The sequence below is a fragment of the Protopterus annectens genome, chromosome 12.part0, assembly GCF_019279795.1.
Source record: "Protopterus annectens isolate FY-2018-M chromosome 12.part0, PAN1.0, whole genome shotgun sequence".
Classification (NCBI taxonomy): Eukaryota; Metazoa; Chordata; order Ceratodontiformes; family Protopteridae; genus Protopterus; species Protopterus annectens.
Window position 1 is genome coordinate 368,510,725 of NC_056746.1, and position 23,096 is coordinate 368,533,820.

General features: G+C 38.9%; 1 protein-coding gene across 3 annotated transcripts in view; it reads right to left on the reverse strand.

Annotated features, from left to right (window-relative positions):
- LOC122816582 (SEC14-like protein 5) overlaps positions 1–23,096 on the reverse strand; it is a 1,360,693-nt gene that overhangs the window by 429,168 nt on the left and 908,429 nt on the right. For 2 of the 3 annotated variants that reach the window (XM_044089469.1, XM_044089471.1), the window contains exon 8: positions 1,977–2,006. The exons of the other annotated variant lie outside the window; for it this stretch is intronic. In XM_044089469.1, the coding sequence (XP_043945404.1) occupies positions 1,977–2,006 (30 nt within the window). The remainder of the gene's footprint in view (positions 1–1,976; positions 2,007–23,096) is intronic. 3 annotated transcript variants of the gene reach the window in all.

The following is a 23,096-nucleotide window of genomic DNA, read 5'->3' on the forward strand; positions in this document are numbered from 1 at the left end:
TTTTTGTCTGTTTGTTTTAGATAGTCTTGGACTTCCTGGCATCAAGTTAACAATCTGGAGGTCATATCTTCCTGTGTATAATAGCAAGAAACTAACAAAAAAGCAGTTGAAACAAAAAAAAAAACATTCTTACTCTGGCTAAAGAGAAATGGGTTCTGTAAAACAGGGCCAACACAACTTTATAAGGAAGAAACAACAAGGTTATTCGGGGAAGTAAAATATCATAAAAGTTGAAAATAAGGAAAACTGTCAGACGTCTAAACAACTAAAGATGTCTGTCAAGGTATTCAGTAAAAACTAAAATGGGATTTTAAGTAAAATAAAGCTAAGAAAAATGCTAACAAAAAAATGCCTGTATAAAAATCTAAATTAAAAAATGAGACAAATAAATTATGAAATAAAGAACAAGATAGCTGAAAATAAACGTCACTCAGCCTGGGACCACTCCATAGTGCCAATTTAAACTTTCATGGTAGGAAAGAACTGACAATGTAGGGGGAGGCAGTGGATTTCTGGTTAGGGTAGAGTTAATAGCCGGGGAAAGTTTTATACACAGAATGTTTCTAATGCCTACCAGCATAAGTTCTATGAGTTCTTAAAATTAGATATCTATGAAATATGATTGTAATATACCTGGAGCCTAGCTCAGACCTGACTGTACAACACCATCTAACGTGGACTATATAGTGTAGTATTTTCCTTTTTCTTTTCCTTTTTCTTTTCTTTTTTGAGACAAGGCCTTGTGGACACACGGAGACCTAAAGCCATAGCTTATGATAAAGATAATGACAAAGATAAACAGAGGGCATCAGAAGACCATTATAGAATACCACAGCATCAGAGGAATATCAAAACTGCCACATTTCATCTTCTTTGAAAATGGAATATTTTTCACTTACAATGTTTCTTCTTACACTGTGCTCCTTTAGTACGTCATTTCATTTTACTGGTCATTTCTATTACTAACACTTTACATGTCTAATGTCTTCTGCTGTATCATATGACTCCAGGGCTTGCATACTCCATCACACATCATCACAGATAAGCAAAACCCTCAGCTGCTACAGAAAATGCATCACTTAACAGCCACTGCAGGGTGTTAAGTAAATGGCAGTAAAGAATGCAGTTCAGTTGTACCAGCTATCAGCATGGTTCAGGGTAAGAATCTGCCCTGTAGGCATTCCAACATACATTAAAAGCACTGAATCAACTGTTTTCAAACAGAAATGATGGAATTACTGATACTTAACAAATACTCATAAAACCAACATAGCAGCTTTGTTCATCCCAGTTACAACCAGTGCCTGAATAAGAACACAGATCCCCACCCCACCCCACAGAAACATAGGTTAGCATGCGGTATGTGTTCCTTAGATCCAGCTTTCTCTCTCTCTCTTTAGGCTGAGCAAGGACTTCGGGGAAGTGAAACTATGCTCAAGTAGCCAACACCTTCAGGCTGGGTACAAAATTTAAAACAAATAACATAGCATTTAAAGACTCATGAAAAAACTCCAACGTTCTCAGCACGAGAAACTCTTTGAGAATGCTACAAATAGGGCTTGACAAAAAAAGCTATGCATCCGCCATGTAATAAAAAATACTAAAAGAATTATTTATTTTTTAGACGAACATCTCAATGTATCAGAAACGGGCTGTAACATAACAGAAGTGACACACTGTTGTAGAAAGCTGATTTGTGGCTGTGCCTCTTAAATATCACATTCCTTCAAAGCATCAGAACTGTCAAAAACTGTCACCGGCTCTTAGATTACAAGAACATGGTATGCAAAACTGCCACACCAAAGCCTGCAGTAACTGCTTCATTTCCAGATTTTACAAATCAGTACTGACACAGCAATTTCATGCATTCGAATCAATAAGTGTTTAACAACAGAGGTGGAAAGCGATTTTCTGAGTCTACAGTTTGTTAGCTTACTCTATAGCACTCTCCAAATCAAACATGCAGCACAAATTACCTTTTCTGGTTTCCATTCACCACTTTCTGACTAAAGAAAAAGAAAACAGTTTTTGCAATAATGCTGTATTTCTCTTATTACAAACTTCTTGCTAAGTGTACGTTTAGTTTACACATTGCGTCAATGCACATTGTAACCTACATAAATCTTTAAAGAAGCTATAAACTTATTTTAGTATTGCTGAAAAAACACAAAATAACAAGGTAATACTGGTAGCTGGTGAGATGAACTTGCCTTTCATTCCTTTTCATCACAAAAGACTGTAAAAACGTTTGTTTTACCTTTCATTAGCATTGTTGTCAGACTGAGAATACAATAGTCAACGGCTTGTAACATTGCACCTTTTAGGGTCAGACCTGGCTATCATGTAACAAATCTACCAACATCAGTGTAAGTGAATATATTTCTTAGGTCATAAAGTAACATTAAAAGACATGAATTACACGTATTTGTTTTCAAAGTTGCTTATGTGTTATTATCAGGTCTCTAAGGAAAGCATTCATGATGATTTTTTTTTTTTTTAATGAATGATCTACAGGTAGGGATATTTCACAGAATGTGTACATTTTGCAGTGTTTGCATGTGTCTGTATTTAGGTGCTAGATGGTTAAAAGTATATTTATCTTAACTATGGTCAAATGACCTTGAATTAATCCAGTCCAACAATACTTAAAATGAGATGATTTCCTGAATCTTAATATTCAAACTAAATAGACATTAATTGTTTTAGAGCTGATGTGAAATGCATCCATATATAATTATCTGGGGATAATGATATTTTGTCTAGGTAAAATCACACATAAAGTGAGATCCACTTATTAGCCCATACTATTTCCTGAATATCTTAAATTCAGAAGTGCGATAACTGAGAATGCCAATGAATATAATACTTATGGGAACAACTTCTGGCAGTGGTGAGACATAAAAAGAAGTTATGTACTTACCATAACGTTCCACCTGTGTTGTCTATTTTTATTCTTGCTCAACTGTTGGGTTCAGATCCACTCTGCCGTTCCTAGCTCATGGCCACCAAAAAGCTCTCGAGTCCCTCCCTTACCCATAATTACACCATCTCCTAACATACCTCAGATCTTGTTTGCTGTTTTATATAAAGTAGAAAGAACTACTATAAAAAATCCTAACAGAATAAGCCATATCTGGAGCTCAACATGAAGGGCAGTGGTGTCCTTAAAATCTCTTGTTCTTCCATAAATTCATTGTGAAAAAGGTTGGGGATTGCTGGGAGGAGAGTTGAGAAGAATGAAAAACACAGATGGAACGTTATGGTAAACACATAACTTCTTCGTGTGATGTCAGTTTTCATTCTACCCTCAAGTTTTGGGACAGAGTCTCCAGCTACCTAAATTCCCAGGTGGCATCTAAGGAAGGGTAATCCTGAAAAGAGTTGAGCCAAATGCTGCCGTTCTCCTCAAGACCAGATCTAGTTCGTAATGAGTAATAAAGCTATGAGGACTGGCCCAAGTTACAGCTGCACATATGTCAGAAGCCCTACATAGGAACACTGAAGAAGCTGCCATGGACCTAGTTGAATGAGCTCTTAGGGGTGTAGGTAAGGATAAACCCAAGTTGTTGTAGATAAATGATATCCAGTCCATCAGCCATCTGGCTAAAGTTACCTTTGTAACTGACTTTCCCAATTTAGAATCTGCAAAGAAAACAAATAATTGATCTGTCTTTCTAAAATCTTTTGTTTTATGTAGGTAAAAATGTAATTGTCTGTGGACTTCCAATAAATGCAATATATATTCATCTTTTTTTACAAATTTAGGAAAGAAGACTGGCAGGTTAATGGACTGGTTAATATTGGATTCTGACACCACCTTAGGTAGGGAAGAAGCATTGATACTTAATGTTACTCTACCCTCATGAAAAATCAAGTAGGGATGTTTAGAGGACAATGCTTGAAGTTCTGAAATCCTTCTAGCAGAAGTAATGGCACCTAGAAAGAAAGTTTTCCAGGTCAGGAATTTAAGATCACATTTAGCTGCTGGTTCAAAGGGAGAATGAATTAAGGCCTGCAGCACCAAATTTAAATCCCATGGTACAGTAGGATCTTTATATGGAGGATAGAGGTCTCAGCAGGAGGGTTACCTCTCAAAAAGGCTTTACAAACATTAAATGAACCCAAATCCAGTATGAAAATTACAGATGGCTGCTAGTTAAACTCTCATGGTTGAGGAGCTAGCTCCCTCATTAAAAATTGTTGCCATAAATTCAAGAACACTTGGTACAGGGGCTGAGATGGGGGTCAATGTGTTTATGCTTTGCCCCAAAACTGAAATTGTTCCAGTTACTTCTGTAATGATTTCTTGTAGAAGTCTTATGGGAAGATAAAAGCATATGATGAACAGGGGAAGAGAGCATCAGTTGTCTGGCTATTAAATGAACTGGATAAACCGTGCTGTTAGCTTGAGGATTGAGATACATGGATGAATCGTGCCTCCCAGGTGAGACAGGAGGTCTGGAATCTGTCCCAGAATCCAAGGTGGGTAAAGTAGATGAGACCAAAGGAAGGGGAATCAAATCTGTTGACACCAGTAAGGTGCAATGACGATAACTTTGTTCTTCAACCGGGCAGCTTTCTGTAGGAATTTGGGAATTAGGGGAGATGAAGGGTAGGCATAGAGAAGACCGGGGGTACAATCTTGGAATAGGGCATCCCTCTGCGACACCTCCAGTGGAGGGAACAGGGCAAAAAACCTGCTGCACTTGTTGTTTAGGGGAGATGCAAAAAGACTGCACCAAGGCTGGCCCTGTAGGTCAGTATATATGTATATACCTTTAAGAAGCTATCCAAGGGCTTGCACAAGTGTATAAATACTCAGCACATGCAAGCCAGACTGCTAATTTGTAGTTAGTTGTTGAGATGTAAGCATGTATGTATGTAAGTAAGCTCTGTCTGTTAACTAGTTCATTCATATTTTATGATGCTGCTATACATCCTGGTGTGTTTGTATGTATTAAAGCATCTGATTAAAACCCCAAGCCTTCTTGTTATATGTGTTAGGGATGAACGAGTGACATGATGTCAAAAGCTGCATGTCTAAAGGACATGGAGTTAGAAGAAGCACACTGAAGGAGCATGGAGTCAGAAATGGTCTGGCTAAAATGACTTAAGGCACTTGTTTAGACACTGGTGGAATATACAGAACTGGATCATTCCTAAAATGTGCAAACTTCACAAAACAGGTCAGAAATGGATTTCAGGTATTAAAACTTCCTCAGCACTATTTCTTTTTGCATAATATGAAATGAGGCATACGGAACACTCTAAATAATTTTTGCATTAACAGATATGTATGATATTGATAAAAGTATTCAAATTACTAAGGAAAATGCTTAAAATAAAGTCCGTATTGCATAAAATGAATAAAATAAAATGAAACTACCTCATTTTTGCAAGGTATTTGTATTTTGCATATTAAGCAAAGATATTCAAATTCTCAGAAGTGTATAAAGTGTTTGCATGTTTGTGCAGTGTTACAGTAAAGCTATTTTGCAAAGTACAGCCATTTATAGGCATATTTCACAGAGTACAGCCATTACAGAGTATATTTTGCAAAGTACAGTACTTTGAAGAGTTTATTGTGCATCTGAATGGTGTTACAAGCTCACAGAACAGTTGTTCACACATAATTACCCATATTTTCAGTGTGTTTGTATATACTTTGTGGGCATGGCAGATGAATTTTGAAAACCCAGTGCACTTGTGTTTGACAGCAACATTGCTGAGAACTGGAGAGTGTTTGAGCAAGAGAATGACATTTTCATACAGGCTGCATTTTCTGATAAAGATGACTGTACAAAGGCATTTATTCTACTTAATTTATCTGGGTCAGAAGCCATTGAAAGGGAGCGTTCATTTGTATATGCACCCGCTAACTATACAGGAGAGGGGAAAACCATCATGTTGTTGTCAAAGGAGGGCCCAGAGTGCTTAAAATGTAAATTTAGAGAAATGTGCAACCCCCAGACAAATGTTACAATGGAACGGCACTTATTTTACACAAGGGATCAAAAGCCTGGTAAAACTTTTGCAGCATATATAACTAACCTGAGAAATAAAGCTAAAAAGTGCAGAATTGATGACTTAAGGGATGAGTTGATAAAGGACAGACTTGTGTGTGGCATAAAAGATGATGCTGTGAGAAAGATTTTGTTTCGTGACAGTGATTTAACTTTGAATAAGGCCATTGAGATTTGTCAGATATACAAGTTCACAGAAAAACAAATATGCTTACAAATTTGAATAGCTCTAGAAGACACAGTGATAAAGCTCATGTTGATAATAATATGCAGCACGTGGTAAAAACCAGGCCCATGCACATGGCAGCAAATGTAACCCCTGCAGCACTCACTGGTAAATCCCAGAACTTTCCAGCAAAGTCTAGAGTTCGCACAGTCTCAGTGAAGCACAACCAGTGAAGCAAACTCAAAGCATGGGTCCCAACCCAGTTTCATTGCCAACTGTCACAATTGTGGTGGAAGTCATGAATCTAAAAAGGAAAAATGTTTAGCTTTTGGTCAACAATGCCACAAATGCAATAAATGGAATAATTTCAAAAGATTCTGTGAATCAAAAGGCCCATATTCCTTCATTAAAAGGAACATTTTAAGAAATGAGTTGATCAGTTAGACAGTGGTAGTTCTATTCTTTATGTTGATGGTGTGTCATTGCTTCATGAGACAGTCAATACAGTAGATTTAAGGGCAAAGAATGAAGTATTTTTACTGTTCGAATAAATGGCAAACACACAGAGCTCAAAGCTGACACAGGTTCCAAGCGCAATGTTATGTCAGCAGAAACATTTGCTAGGGTGTGTAAAGGTGAAAGGCTTGATTTTGCAAGGTGTATGAAGCTTGTTGCTTATGGAATTCAAACCGAAGGCTCAGTACTGTTTTCATGTTACTCTGCAGGAAGAAGCTGTGACTTGTTATTTTATGTGGTCAAGAGGCACGTCCAGTCATTATTAGGGCTTAGAGATAGTTTGAAAATGGGACTGCTTTTATTTAATAAGAAGTCCATCATGTTAGCTTAAAAGATGATTACTCTAATTTTGCCCAGCATATTTTTTCTACCTATGCTGATATTTTCGAAGACAAACTAGGCCAACTTCCAGTTGTGTACTCCATGAAGTTAGACCCAATGTCAGTGCAGTTGTCATTCCAGTACGTAAAGTTCCAATACCCATGCAGGACAGAATCAAAGCCAAGTTAGAAGGAATGGTGCAACAAGGTGTGATTTGTCCAGTTGAATGGATATTTTCCATGGTGGTAGCTCATAAGAAAAGCTAAGATGACATCAGAATATGTACTGACCCACAATATTTGAACAAAGCACTAAAAAGACCTCATCATCTAATGCGCACAGTCGAAGAAGTCACAGCCTTGATGCCAAATGCCACTATTTTTTCTGTTTTAGATGCAAAGAGTTCATTTTTGGAAAATTCAGCTTGACAAAGAAACTCCTCATTGTTCACTAATTTCAGTACTCCATTTGGCAGGTACAGATTTTTGACAATGCCATTTAGGATAAACTCTGCAAGTGAAGTCTTTCAACGTGCAATGGAGCAAATTTTTTCTGGGTATCCTTGTGCTATCATAGTAGACGACATACTGGTAGGAGGGCATGATGAAGCAGAACATGACAGAAACCTCAGAAAAATTCTAGAAAGAGCACGTCAAGTAAATATTAACCTCAATCCACACAAATGCAAATTCAGGCTACAAGACGTTACTTACGTTGGTCATTTATTTACAAGTACAGGCTATATGACCAGACCCTTCAAAACAAACAGCCATTCTCGAGATGCCAGCTCTAGACAATGTTCAAGCCCTGCAACATTTTCTTGGCATGGTCAACTGCCTAGACAAGTTCATTCCACACTTGAGCCAACTTTCAGCACCACTTAGAGAGTTGACACGTAAAGATGTATCCTGGTCTTAGTTAGAGCAGCACCAGAGAGCATTTGATGTTCTGAAACTGAGAAATGCTAGTCCAACAACTCTCAGATACTATGATGTTCACAAACCAGATACATTTTCCTGTGATGCTTCGAAATTTGGTCTTGGTGCAGTTATTCTGCAAGAGGATCAACTTGTTGCTTATGCATTGAGAACTCTTACCCAAACTGAGATGCAGTATGCCCAGATCGAAAAAGAGCTTTTGGCAATTGTGTTTGCATGTTCAAAGTTACATGATTATGTTTATGGTAGACCTATCCAGATCAAAACAGGCCACCAACTATTAGTCACTATCTTGAAAAAGCCTATGCATTCAGATCCAGCCAGACTGCAACATATGATGCTGAGATTGCAAAAGTACAATTTCAATCTTGTCTACAAGAAAGGCAAACTTCTTTATCTTGCTGATGCATTATCCAGATCACCCAGAATAGCACGACAATGAGAATCTTGATTTTGAAGTTATGGAAGTGAGAATTTTTTCTTCCACACGTCTTGATGAGCTGAGAGATCACACAGCCACAGATCCGGTTTTACAGAGGCTCAACTACTTTATCAATCATGGATGGCCGTCAAAGCAATCGAGTTTACCTCAAGAAGTGCAACCTTATTTTCCATACAGAGATGAGATTTTGTCTGGCAAAGGCATCATTATGAATGGTCCGAAAGTAATTGTTCCAAAGTCATTGCAACCAAAGTACATTACTATCTTGCACTGTGGTCACCCAGGAACCGAATCTACTAAAAGAAGGGCAAGAGGACTAGTATTTTAGCCTTCTATGTCACAAGACATTGAGACAGCACTTTCTTCTTGTTCAGTGTATAATAGTACAAAGCCACATCAACAGAAGGAACCATTTCAGCTTAACCAGATTCCCAGACTACCATGTACTAGTCCACATGGCACACAGTTTACAAGCCAGCACTTCAAAAGATTTGCTGAAGAATGGGACTTTACTCACATCACAAGTAGTCCAGAGTACCCGCAGTAAAATGGTTTGGCATAACGCGCAGCTCAAAGTGCAAAACAGTTACTTGAAAAGTCAAAACGAGACAATAGTGATGTTTTCCTAAACCTCTTGAATCTCGGAAATGTTCCTTGTGATAAACATCTTGGTTCAACTACTCAGACTTTTCTGTCAAGACAAACCAGAACCACATTACCAGTCAGTAAATTGTTGATTCCATGTATCAAGAACAACAGGTTAGTAAAAACCAATTTGTTGAAGAAGTGCCTATCCCAGAAGTCCTACTATGATAAGACCAGCAAACCACTCAGTCCATTATGAGAGGGAGAAGTGGGAAGGATGCAAACATCCAAAGGTTATGACTGGATTGGTGTCATGAAGAATATTGGTCCAGAGCCGGGATCGTACATTGTGGAATCAGAAGGAGCAGAGTTTAGGTGGAATCGAAAGCATTTGAGACCAGTGTCCTTACCTATACCACAGCACACAGCCTGTGAGAAAGACTCTTTATCTCAGAGTTAGTTGTCCAGTGTTCCAGTTCCAGAGGAAGCTCCAGAGGACATTCCTGTTCCTGTCACGAATCCAGAATTTCCTTATACGAGTTGTGCACCACAGACTGTTGCTAAATTTGGTCCCAACTGTTATGTTACGAGTTATGGTCAAATCTCTAACCATTGTAGTAGACTTGAAGTGACTTGGACATGAACATTGCGTTTTGTTTCCAATGTATATAGTAATGCATGCCTAACTCTGATATTGTTTTTTCAAAGGGCAATCTTTTTAAGAGGGAGGATGTAGATAAATATATGTGTATATACCTTTAAGAAGCTATCTAAGGGCTTGCACAAGTGTATAAATAATGAGCGCATGCAAGCTAGACTGCCATTTTGCTGTTAGCTGTTGAGATGTAAGTATGTAAGTATGTAAGCTCTGTCTGTTAACTAGTTTGTTCGTATTCAATGATGCTGCTATCCATCCTGATGTGTTTGTATGTATTAAAGCATCTGAATGAAACCCCAAGTCTTCTTGTTATATGTGTTAGAGAAGAACAAGCGACAGCCGCATTGATGGAAAATTATATGTCATTTTCCTGTTGAGAGACCAATGGTGAGGTGACAGAATGTACCTGCTCAGTTTGTCTGCTATCACGTTGGACTTCCCCAGAATGTGCATTGCTATCAGAAAGAGGCTGGAAGAGATAACCCATTGCCACACTCTGAGGGTTTCTCAACACGAGGGATGAGACCAGTTCCCCCTTGTTTGTTGATGTACCAAACCACTGACATGTTGTCTGTCTGGATCGTAACTGTCCCAAAAGGGAGACAGTCTTGGAATGCCTGCAGCTCTAAGAACACCTCTCTCATTTCTAGAACATTTATATCTATGCTGGTCTCTTTGGGGGAGTCAGATGTAACTGAGACTTGTAATTTATGCTTATCCCCAGATGAGAACAAGTCCGAAGTACCTGATCTCTTGCTCTTATTCGTAAATGCCTGGTCGGGGTGGTAATGAGCCAGTCGTCAAAGTATGGAAACTCGGAATCCATGCAGTCTCAAGTAAACTGCTACCACTGCCATACATTTGGTGAACACCCTGGGGGCTGTGGTGAGGCCAAAGGGCAGTGCTCTGAACTGATAATGACTTGCTCCCAGCGAAAGTATAAATACCTTCTGAATTATCTTTTCATTTTTATGTAATGGTACACATCCTGACAGTCTAGTGAGAATATCCAGTCGTCCTTGCCCAAAAAGGACAGAATGGACTGAACCATAACCATCCAAAACTTTGTGTGTTGAACTGACTTGTTCAAGTCACTGAGATCCAAAATTGGTCTCCAGTCCTCTGTTTTCTTTGGTACTAAAAAGAATCTTGAGTAAGTTCCAGCCTCTGTCTGGTCTGGTGGGACCTCATGGATGACTCTTTTTTTCTAGCAGCTTTAGTATTTCTAGTACTGCTGCTTTTCTCTGACTGGGTAGAACATTGGAAAATTTACATACAGATGGAGGTGGGAGGGAAAAGGGAATTATATAACCTCTGGAAATAATCCTCTGCACTCAAGAATCTTTTGTTATGTCTAGCCAAGCCTTCTAGGGCAGGGATAGTCAACCCCCGATTGCCACCAGAGGGGGACAATCAGGCCTCCTTTCAGAAGAGCTTATAGGGTCTACTGGAGAAAGAATCTCTGGACCCTTGGTTCTGCTGGCCTTCTCTGCTGCATGGGTGGTGTGGTCCATTTGAGCTCCCCCCTCTGCCCCTTCGGGGGAAATATCTCCAGGCAGATCTTGGAAAGGACCCTGAGACTTCCTGAACCACATTTTCCATCCACCTTATTGATTCCTAAAAAAGAATCTTTGAGGGGTTGAAAAACATACATCCACTGCAGAGTGTGTCTTTCCATCTTTTTCACACCTGGAGAGTTTCTCCTTCACTTTTGTGCCAAACAATGACTTTAAATGCTCCGCAAAATCACACAAGTGCATCCAAGTGTGTCTTTTGATGGAAATGCCTGAACCAGCCACCCTTGAGGCACCTTCAGCTGCATGTGAGATAAGCTTTATGGACGAATTTGAAATAACTTGAAGGGTAGCCAACTGAGCGACCACAGAAGACTGAGCCTCAACAGCAGTAGTCCTGAAAAGGATTCTGAAAGTTCCTCGATCAAGTCCCTTTGTAGTCTTGTAAAGTGTGCCAAGTAGTTCAGTGACCCAAGGGCAAAGGTCACTGAAGCATACATGTGCTTCCCAAATCTGTCCAATGCCCTAGACTCCCTTTTAGGGGATGGACAGAGGAACTTTTCTCAGCAAGTTCCTTCTTAGTGGCCATAGCCATGACCATAGCAACTAAGGGCACCTCCTTATTTCAGAACTCCCTACCTACAGGTGGAGCCAGAATCCAATCTGGTCTCATTGGGGATTGTCTCAACTGAGTCAGGCTCCTTCCACACCCACCTAGAGATCAAGTCATTGAGCTCATTGCTGGGCAAAGTAACCCAAGAGATAGACTGGGCAGCTCCAAAGGCTTCAAGGAATACTGATTCCTCCGGTGAAGGGCTAGTGGAGGACCAACCATCTCTCTGCTTAAGGATCTCAAGGATGTCTCTGAATGAAACGTCTTCAGGAGGTGATCTTGGGGACCCAGCTTCTTATTCACTGAGATCAGTATCTTCGATGACTGACTCCTGAGGGGAGTCCAAGTGCCTCCTCTTGCACTTCATCTTCTTACGGACTTCCTTGGTGGGATGGTCCAGTGAAGTATCGGAAGAGATCATAAAACCCTGCTGGGTGATCTGGAGATTTTCATCTGACTGTCCCTATGGCATACAATAATGTGGCTCAAGGTGCAGAGAATCTGGAATCCAGAGGGAAGATCCGAGGGGGTAGTATCTGTCCGTCCTGCTGGAGCAGAAAACACTTTCTTCACTACCTCAAAGGCAGATCACTCCAGGGAGAAGGAAGACAATGGAGCCAAGAAACCAGACTTCTGGCCCATTGGTTCTTTCTGCCCCAAAGGCAATATACCTGAGGTGGAAGTCAGAGCCAAGCTGTTCAATGCCAAGGTTCTAAGGGGTAGAGATGGCTATGAAAACTTTGGAGTTGACTCCAATGCCTTAGACCCAACAGGGGTGCTTCGGCTCCAAGAGTCACCTGGCTCTGAAGACATCAGCGCTGGTGCACTCAGAGAGAGCTTTGGACCCAAAGATAAAAATATACTCAGATCCAAAACATACAGACCCAGAAGGCTCAGATCCAGGGGCTCCAAAATGATTGGTCAGATCAGAGAAGGAGCCATCATAGGTGGTGTGATAGAGGATGGGCTTTTTGTCCTGAAGGGGTAAGAGTCGTGAGAACACCTATCTGTATCTATGCCAAGAGAAATTTCCTCATCTTTCTGTTCACGTCCTCTTCAGTCAAACTCATGGAGAATGAGATGAGGTGAGGGAAAGTGACCTAGAGCATCGTCTTTCCAAGAAGGGGAAAGGTACTCTTGAAGGTACCGAATCCAAAGCAGGTGAGCAACTAGTCCTGAGTAACATTTTTGGATCCAAAGAGGTTGGATCCATGGAGGGTTTGGATGAATCCATCAGAGGTTGGATCGCTGTAGTCTTCAGATCCGACTTGTGCCTCTTGTTAGGTGGCTCTGAAGAAGATGGGTCAATGATACAGAAGGATTAGGAGACTTGGTGGAAGGCTCCTTAGATTTCATTGTGGGAGACTGAGACCCAGAAATAGCTTCACTGAAAGAAGAAGGATGCAAACCCTTCAATATCAACTTGTTCTTCCTGTCTGCAATTGCAAGCGGATTAAAATTCTTACAAATGGTGCAATCAATTTGACAGTGGTCCAGGCCCAAACAGTACAAACCTAAGGTATGGGTGCCAGACAAGGGCAATTTGTGCCCACACTTCTGGCATTTTTTAAAATCCGAAGGTCCTTTATCAGACATCCTGTAACAATAATAGAAACAAATAAATCCATCCATCCATCCTCAAACCCTTTTCCCCATTTTTGCACATAACAGTAAGGAAAGCTTTTTTTTTTTTCACAGAGATGAACAGAAGGAAAGGAAAAAGATACTAGCTATGGTATTAAGAAATACACAAAAGTGTAACAAGTTAAAGAAAAAGGAGTTCAATGGATACCAGCTATGGTAAATAAGAACTACATAAAGTGTAATGGGAAGGGAGAAAGACTATTAATAGATTTATAAAAGATAAAGTAGAACAACTTATCACAGATTGAAGAAGTCACTCGAGAGTTCAAGCTGACCATGTCTATTCGTGAAAGCGGCAAAAAAGATCTGAGGTATGATAGGGATTTTTGCATTATGGGCAAGGGAGGAACACGAGAGCTTTTCGGTGGCCACAAGCTAAAGTAATGGCTGAGTCGGATCCAAGGATCAGATCCAAACCCAACAGTTGAGGACAGAATGAAAATCGACAATATCAGATGCTGTATTTTACCATCAGCAGATGCCACATTACTTAGATCATTCATACTCCATTCCCAGTGCATAACACAGTACAGCTCAAGGCTATAACTTCTGAGAAAAACTGTAGTAGAAACAAATAGGAAGTTTCTTCCTTCTGTACAAGTTGCTTTATGACTATGGTGTAAGAGGCAAGAGAAACAAAGGCAGAAACACAAGTGCAATTATACCAACAAGCTAAAAAGTAATCAAACACAATTATGGTTGTATTCACTGGAGTTGGAAACAACCTGCATGAGCAATTTTATCATGTACTGGTAGTTGTGGATTAAAAAGTATGTATTACTAACACTCTCCTGATGTAGGTCAAAGTAATTTCATCTCATAGGGTAGACACCATCATATGACTATGGAAAGCTTACAGCATATGATTCATGCCTATGTATAAAACTATTAAATATGTCTCAGTTTTAATAATGGCAGCACTTTTCATATAAGGAAGCAATGTTATTGTTCAGTGTCATGGCCATGGCTAATTAGTCAGTTGCCTTGAAACCACTGAATAATTTAAGTAGCAGTACCTACCACAAATCATCTGCTGCATGCAGTGAGATCTTTGATACTAGAAAGGGAACCTATACATTTAAGCAGTTAATACATGCTGTTTAAAGTATGTTTATGGAAGATACAGAGCAAGTTGAGCCAAAACATGTCTCATCAAAAATCACCAATCACAATAAAGATGCAAACTATCTATGTACCACTATTCAGTCAATGTCACTGAATGTGATCTTCTTAAGTGCACTTGGATTAAAGCTTTTACTGTAATTTCTGTAGTTTGTTTAATATGAAAATTAAATGAAAAATGAAAAAAGTATATATATGATTGTTGCTGATATATATATATTTTTTATTTATTTTATTTAACATTTGTTGACCGTGAATGTCCGACTAGGTTCCACAGATCCTGTTTTCAGCGGAGGCCCGGGGAGAAATGCTCCAAATGCATGTCTTTGGAATGTGGGAGGAAACTGGAGTACCCGGAGGAAACCCACGCGAACACAGGGAGAACATGCAAACTCCACACAGAAGGCACCCCAGCCGAGAATCGAACCGGAGAACCTCTTGGTGTGAGGCGACAATGTTAACCGCTGCACCACTGTGCCACCCTTATATATATATATATTATTATATATATATAATTGATATATACAACTTAGATCTGATGAAGCTCTGACAAGCATGAACATACTCATCTCTTGTTTTAACTTAATAAACTGTGGATTTAATAAGCAATACCATAAGAAATGCTGACAATAGTCTATTTTAATAATTCATATGCTGCTATGAAGAGTAATCATTTGTAATCATTAGTTTTCCCTTTTTTATGTGTATATATATATACACACACACACACACACACACACACACACACACACACACACACATGCATACACATATGTGTGTGTGTGTGTGTATATATATATATATATACATATATATATATATATATACATAAATATATGCATATATATATATATATATAGATAGATATACATATATATATATATATATATATATATATATATATATATATGGGTCTACTTCAGAAGATCAACAGACCATTTGATTAACATTCATTTGGTCAACAGCTCATTTGGTCAACAACCAGTATTCAAGGCATTTAACAGGGATTCCCCCCCCCTCCCCAATGTTGTGCGACCCTGGAGTTGATATATATAGTTGGGGGGGGGGGGTTGGGCTTCATTTAAAAGCATGAAAATACAAGAAAAACTACACATTTTAAACAAAAATAGGTGGGGGGGGATTTGTCCCCCCACCCCCCCCAACTATATATATATATCAACTCCAGGGTAGCACAACATTGGGGAGGGGGGCAAATCCCTGTTAATTGCCTTGAATACTGGTTGTTGACCAAATGAATGTTGATCAAATGGTCTGTCGATCTTCTGAAGTAGACCCATATATATACAAAACTGAACAACCAAAGAACAAAGGTTCCACAAAGCTGCACAAAGGGAGACACAGACCAAGTAGTAAGATTAAGCACTTTTGTTCTTTTAATAATAACTTTAAATACACAAATACCGGAACACAAACAGTAAACTGTTTGATAAAACTTTTAATTCTGGTACCTCGGCCTTCGCCTTCTCCTGGAATACATTTTAAAAAATCAAACAACACCCCTTTTATACCACATGCAATTAAGTGATTAATTCACCCTGTTTAAACAATATATCTATTGACTCAACCAAATTACTTCATTATGAAGTTTCCAACTTCACTTTTGTGATGATTTCTAACTTCATTGAACATACTGCCAATAGCATTACACAAAAGTATTGTAAATCCTAAACACTAAAAATTCTACTGACTTTTGTATATTACCTTATTCAACTGGTAGAATATGACTGCTATTCATAAATAACATACATTTACACGCTTTTAACCCTAGGGCACACTTTACAGTTTCCACACCTAAAAGTTCCCTTTCTAATATTTTCCCTATATGTATTTCTAACATTCAAAATTTCCTTCAAATTAGAATACCTACTATAGGAAAAGGTAACTTTAGATGGAAAAAGTCTTCCCACTTTCTCATCTCCGGTGATAATGGGCCACAACCTCATTACTGACTCCCTTAATATGCTAGAAAATTGTGAATATTTGGTGACAAAATACAAACTATCACTAGGCCTCTCCTCCTCTGAACTAATCAGCTGAGTGCCCAAGTTTTCATTCATTCTTCTTTGAATTTTCCTAATGGTCCCCCTTAAACCTAATTCTTGTTCCACCTTGTCTCTGGCCATTCTAATTTTTTCACTAGAATAACCCCTTCCCCTAAGTTTCCTTTCAACTTTATTGAATTCACTATGGATCCTTCTCTTTTCAGAAGTGTTAACACCAATGCGTTTAAATTCACCGAATGGTAAAGAATCAAAGCCTGGATGGCACAAAAATTAATAATGTAGTATACAGGGCCTCAGAATACTATGATTGTAATTCCACGGGAGTAGTATATATCATAGGATGTGGTTGTGTGGAACAGAGGTGGTATGTAGGCCAAACAACTAGAAGGGTTAAGCTTAGAATTCTTGAACATTTGGGAGACATAAAACATAAAAGAATAGAAAGTCCTGTGGCCAAACATTTTTGTGAGCAACATAAAGGAGTTCCTGAGGGATTTATTTTTTGTGTGTTGGGGAAACCTAGCAATTTTGGTAATGAGGCAGTTTTTCGGGATAAATTATTAGAAATGGAATCCAGGTTTATTCTCAATTATAAAACATTGTTTCCAAATGGCATGAATATGGAAATTTAAAATGAATATTATATCAAAAAAATTTTCCAGATTAAAAAATTTTTCCAGATTGAATTTTGTATATGAATTTAATAATATTTGTATGTTATAGGCATTTATACCAAGTGTTTTATCACTGTAAAAATGTATGTTATTTATGAATAGCAGTCATATTCTACCAGTTGAATAAGGTAATATACAAAAGTCAGTAGAATTTTTAGTGTTTAGGATTTACAATACTTTTGTGTAATGCTATTGGCAGTATGTTCAATGAAGTTAGAAATCATCACAAAAGTGAAGTTGGAAACTTCATAATGAAGTAATTTGGTTGAGTCAATGGAAAAATTGTTTAAACAGGGTGAATTAATCACTTAATTGCATGTGGTATAAAAGGGGTGTTGTTTGATTTTTTAAAATGTATTCCAGGAGAAGGTGAAGGCCGAGGTACCAGAATTAAAAGTTTTATCAAACAGTTTACTGTTTGTGTTCCAGTATTTGTGTATTTAAAGTCTTTATTGGAGAATTGGAGGTGTTTGTTTTTGAAGTTCTTTTAATAATAACTCAGAACTTCATCATAATCTCTCCGAGTCCAACTACATGGGGTCAGGTGTCTCAGAGTTAGGAAGGGGCTTGTGAGAAGTGAGACATCACATGGCGCCTGCAGCAGTGGGAGTGGAAATCATTTCGGATGGTGAGGGATAATTACTTTTCTGTCATTTACTAAAGTAAACCAATAACATTACATTGTTATTGGTTTCCTCTGCTATTACACAACAGCTGTCACCAAACTTGGTTCTGAATGGAGAAATGATGAAATCAGCACGAAAAGGTGAGTAATATTGCTAGAAGTGACTTCCTCCTCAAGTCTTGATGAGTACCTTTACATGGTGAACCCTGTTTTCAGAAAATCTCACCAAGACAACACCGATCTATAGACTGTATCTAATATACCATACATCATGGAGGGTGGTAGGTTAAAAAAATAAAAAAGACAGCCGGGTACACAGGTCCCAGGATAAAAATGTGTCCAAGCTTGGTGCACGCACATCATGGAGGGAGGTAGGTTAAAAAATAAAAAAGACAGCTGGGTACACAGGTCCCAGGATAAAAATGTGTCCGAGCTTGGTGCACGCACATCATGGAGGGAGGTAGGTTAAAAAATAAAAAAGACAGCTGGATACACAGTTCCCAGGATAAAAATGTGTCCAAGCTTGGTGCACGCACTGGTGCCGGAACTGGAAAAAATGGCAGTGTAGAATCCTGAAGACATGGAAACATTCCTACAATGAGGTTAGGCCAGGCTTAGATGGAGGATGGCCTCCCTGTTGTAGAAAGAAGTACTAGTCCACAAAAACACAAAAACTGACAGACCAAAAAAAGCACTATAAACATGACAATGTGGACTACTAAGGATATTATGCATGAAGCCCAAAATTTCCAGATATTTAGAAAGACTACGAAAAAACTTGGAGAAAAGAAAAATATTTGTACAAGAAAAACTGTCAAAAGTGTCAAATACAAACTTGTGTTTATTAACACAGCAGATCCATGAAAAACATTACACAGATGAAGAAATTTTGGGCTGCCTGGAAAAAGAAGTGACAGAAAAAGTGCCAAAATCAAAGGACAAAACCCAAAGAGTTGTGAAAGGAATAAAAAGAAACCTTTACAAAGAAAAGAAAAAGAAATCTGATATGGTGTAATACTTATCCAAAGGAGAAAGCCAAACTAATCAATACCAAAAAGGCAGCTCCAAAGATGTTTGAAAAGAAATACAGGCAAAGGCACTCAGATATGGAACATTTCACAATACTGGAAAAAAAAAAAGAAAACAAGCAAGGAATGTAGATTAGAGGGTCAGTAAGGAAAAAGTTAAACAAATACAAAACAAAGTTATGGATTACCTGTGAAGTGAAGGATTTAGTGCAAAAAATCTAATGCAGGTAATATGACAGCATGATGGAACAATGAGTTCCCAAATTAAGGAGAAACAGGTAGAGCAGGAGGAACATGAAGAAGAAAAATGGACATGGGAAAGAAAAAGAGATCTGATATCGTGCAACATTTAAGCAAAGGAGACAGCAAAACTAATCAATACAAAAAGCAGTACCAAAGATATTTGAAGAGAAAAACAGGCAAAGGTACCTGGATATGGAAACATTGACAATACAAAAAAATAAGTATACAAAGTGGAAAAGAAGAAAACAGGATTAGCAATGGAGACGTTAAAGAAATATAAACTGGATTATAGATTACCTGCTAAGTGAAATATTTAGTATAGAAAATCTAGCACAGGTAATGTCACAGCATTATGGAACAACAAGTCCCCAAACTAAGGAGAAACAGGTGGAGCAGAATGCATCTGAAAACTTGCCATGTGATGACGCTCTGAAGCCTTCTGCAGGAAACTGGTACAACAATTTGGCTGAAGTTGCACAGCAAGAGAAGGAGCAGGAAACAGTAGTAAATCTGATGCAGGTAATGTTGTGAAGAGATGGGCCAGTGAGTTCCCATATGAAGGAGCAGTAGGTGATGCAGGATGCATCTGAGGAGGGTAAGTCACAGGAAGATGTTTTGGAACTTTTTGTAAAATGCCTGCATGAAATGTAGAGTAAAAATGTGCCCTCAGTTTACAAGAAAATGATCTAGAATTGGTGTGTTATTTAATCGAGATGGACAGACATATTTAGATGAAAGAAATAGATTACAAAAAGTAAATAAGACACAAAAGTTAGAAGTCTGATAAAACAGGTGAGCACAAGTAACAAAGCAATGCATGTGATATAATAGAAGTAAATACTGTGCAGCTAAATTAATAACAGATAAAGACTTACTACAAAAACATACAGCAATAAGGGAAAGGAAGGGAAGAAAAAAATGCCACCATGGAAGTAACCTGTAGAGAAAACTATAAAGCAATTAAGACAAGTGTCATTGTTATAAGAATATAGAAGAGAACAGATCAACAAAAATACTTAGAAAGATAGATTAACACAGGGTATTATTCACTATTGCAAACAATAAACTGAAGATATCAGCATAAGAAGAAAAACTTAAGAAAATATGCATAAAAATATAAAGTATAAAATAAGCAATTCATTGATAACCCAAAAAAGTCTTATAGAGAACTGGGAAACAAAGCAAAAAGAATCAAAACACCACAGAAAGGAAGAAACAGATTTTGAAGAAATATTTGTGAAGACCCCGTGGAACATAACACAGATGCTGAATGGATAGAAAAATGAAAAGAAACAGTAAGGAGTTCAAATGTAGAGGCTAGAAAATGGGATGAAGTAATGGCCAGAGAAATTAAAACAATATTAAGAAAATCTCTGAACTGAAAAACTCCAGGCCCAGATGCAGTACCTAACTTCTGGCTAAAAGTATTAACATTTTTACACAAAGATTTAGCCCCGAGTAAGAATTACTTATATGCACATCCCAAACAGACATTAACTTGGTTAAAAACAAGAAAAAAAAAGAATTTGTGTACTCACCATAACGTTCCATGTGAGTTGTTCATCTTGCCTTCATTCTTACTGAGGGGTTTGGAGCTGATCCTCGGCTCCAAATCGGCCAACTACAAAGCTTGAGGTCTCCAACCAGCTCAAGGCTAACTCCCTATCCAATGATGCACCCTGTGTTACCTCAGATCTTGTTTGCTGCCCCAATATACCATTCTTCATCTCCTAAGATAAAGGAAACAATGTAAAAAGACAATCAAACCATGACAAATCACAATTCTCGGTCCTTGAGAAAGCCTGGAGGGGGTAGATGGGTGGGACGTAAGAATGAAGGTGAAATGAACAACTCACATGAAACATTATGGTGAGTACATAACTTCTTTATGTGAAGTTGTTCTATCTTGCCGTTCATTCTTTACTGATGGGTAGCATCCCAAGCACCATCTTTCTCGCGTGGCTCAAGGGAGTATATTCCTCAGGACAGTGGAACCAAAGAATCCCTGTCCCTGGAGGCCCTATCTACTTAGAGTGATAAAGGTATGAGGCCTTGACCAAGTGGCTGCTGCAGAAATTGTATCTATTGGTACTCTGGCAGTAGAGGCTGAAGAAATGGAAACAGCTCTAGTTGAATAGGCCTTTATTTTGTGTTGTAATGGAGCATTCACTGATGAATAAGTAAAGGAGATGCAATCAGATAGCCATCTTGAGAGAGTGTTTTTTGCCACAGGTCCACCTGTTTTGGACTCTGAAAAAGAAACAAAGAGCTGTTCAGATTTTCTAAATTCTTTGGTTCTATCCAGGTAGAATCAAAGTTGCCTGTGAACATCAAGTTTGTGCAATATATACTCCAACTTATTGCTATGATTGGGGGAAAAAATGGTAATTCAATCATTTGGTTAAGATTAGCTTCAGAACAAACTTTAGGCAAGAATGATGGATTCATTCATAGGGAAACTCTATCAGAATGAAAAATCAAATAAGGGGGTTTAATAGACAAGGCTTGCAATTCTGAAACTCTCCGAGATGTGATGGCTACTAAGAAAATGGTTTTCCAACATAAATACTTCAATTCACAAGAAAAAGCTGGTTCAAATGGTAGAAGAATGATGCGTGAAAGCATACAATTCAAATTCCATGGAGTATAAGGGGATTTAACGGGTGGTCTCAGGTGCATGGTCCCCTTAAGAAAGGCTTTGGATAGTTTATGTGACATTACATTAGCTTCCTCACTGCCAATGTGAAAATTAGAGACTGCCGCAAGTTGAACGCGAATGGTGGCTGCAGCAGCTCCTTTGTTGAAAAGCATAGTCAAAAATTCCAGGATAGAGGAAATCGGGGCTAGGTAAGGGTCGATATTATTCTGAGAAGCCCATATAGAAAATCTCTTCCATTTGCTGAGGTATGATTTTCTAGTAGATGATTTATGAGAAGATATTAAGATATGTTGTGTTTCAGTTGAGAGGTTATGGAACCTGGTTATATTGGGAATTGGAGCAGCCAAGCTGTAAATTTCAGGACTAAAGGGATGAAAAGCCCCCAATGAGTGAATCAGGAGGTCTGGAACTGGGTCCAGAATCCAAGGTTCTCCCAAGAGATGAGGTCGAAGGAAGTGGAACCAAATCTGATGAGGCCAGTAAGGGGCTATTAGAATGATGGTCCTTCCCAGGGCTTTGGCTTTCTGTAATACTTATGGATTGGTGGGAAGGCATAAAGAAGACCCGGGAGCCAATCGTGTATGACGGCGTCCCTTGGGGCATCTCCCGGAAGAGGGATTACGGCAAAGTAGCTGCTGCATTTTGCATTTATGGGGGATGCAAAGAGATCACAGCAAGGCTGGCCCCATCTGCGGAATATCCTTTCCGCTATCTCTTCCTTGAGGGACCACTCGTGAAGCAACAAAATTGCCCTGCTCAGTTTGTCTGCTATTTGTCTGCTATCATGTTGGATTTTCCCGGGCTGTGTGTTGCTATCAGAAAGCACTGGGTGGAGGTAGCCCACTGCCATACTCTCAGGGCCTCTCGACAGAGGGGGTAAGACCTGGTTCCTCCTTGTTTGTTTATGTACCAGACTACAGACATGTTGTCTGTCTGAATCACAATTGTTCCTAGAGGAAGAGAGTCCTGAAAGTACTGCAATGCCAAGAATACCACTCTCATCTCCAGGACATTGATATGCAGATGAGTCTCTAATTCGTTCCATGTGCCTTGGGCTGTTCTCCCCTGATAATGCCTCCCCACCCGATCAGGGAAGCGTCCATGGTCACAGTGGCCGTCGGAGTGGGTAGGACAAAGGGATAACCTATCGTTACTTGATGAGATGTCAACCACCACCGAAGATCCTTTTTGCAGGAGTTTGTTAGAGCAATAAGATGTGACATTGGAAGTTCTTGATAGGACCATTGCGTGAACAGGTGCCATTGTAGAATCCGCATGTGCATACGCCCCAAAGGAATTGC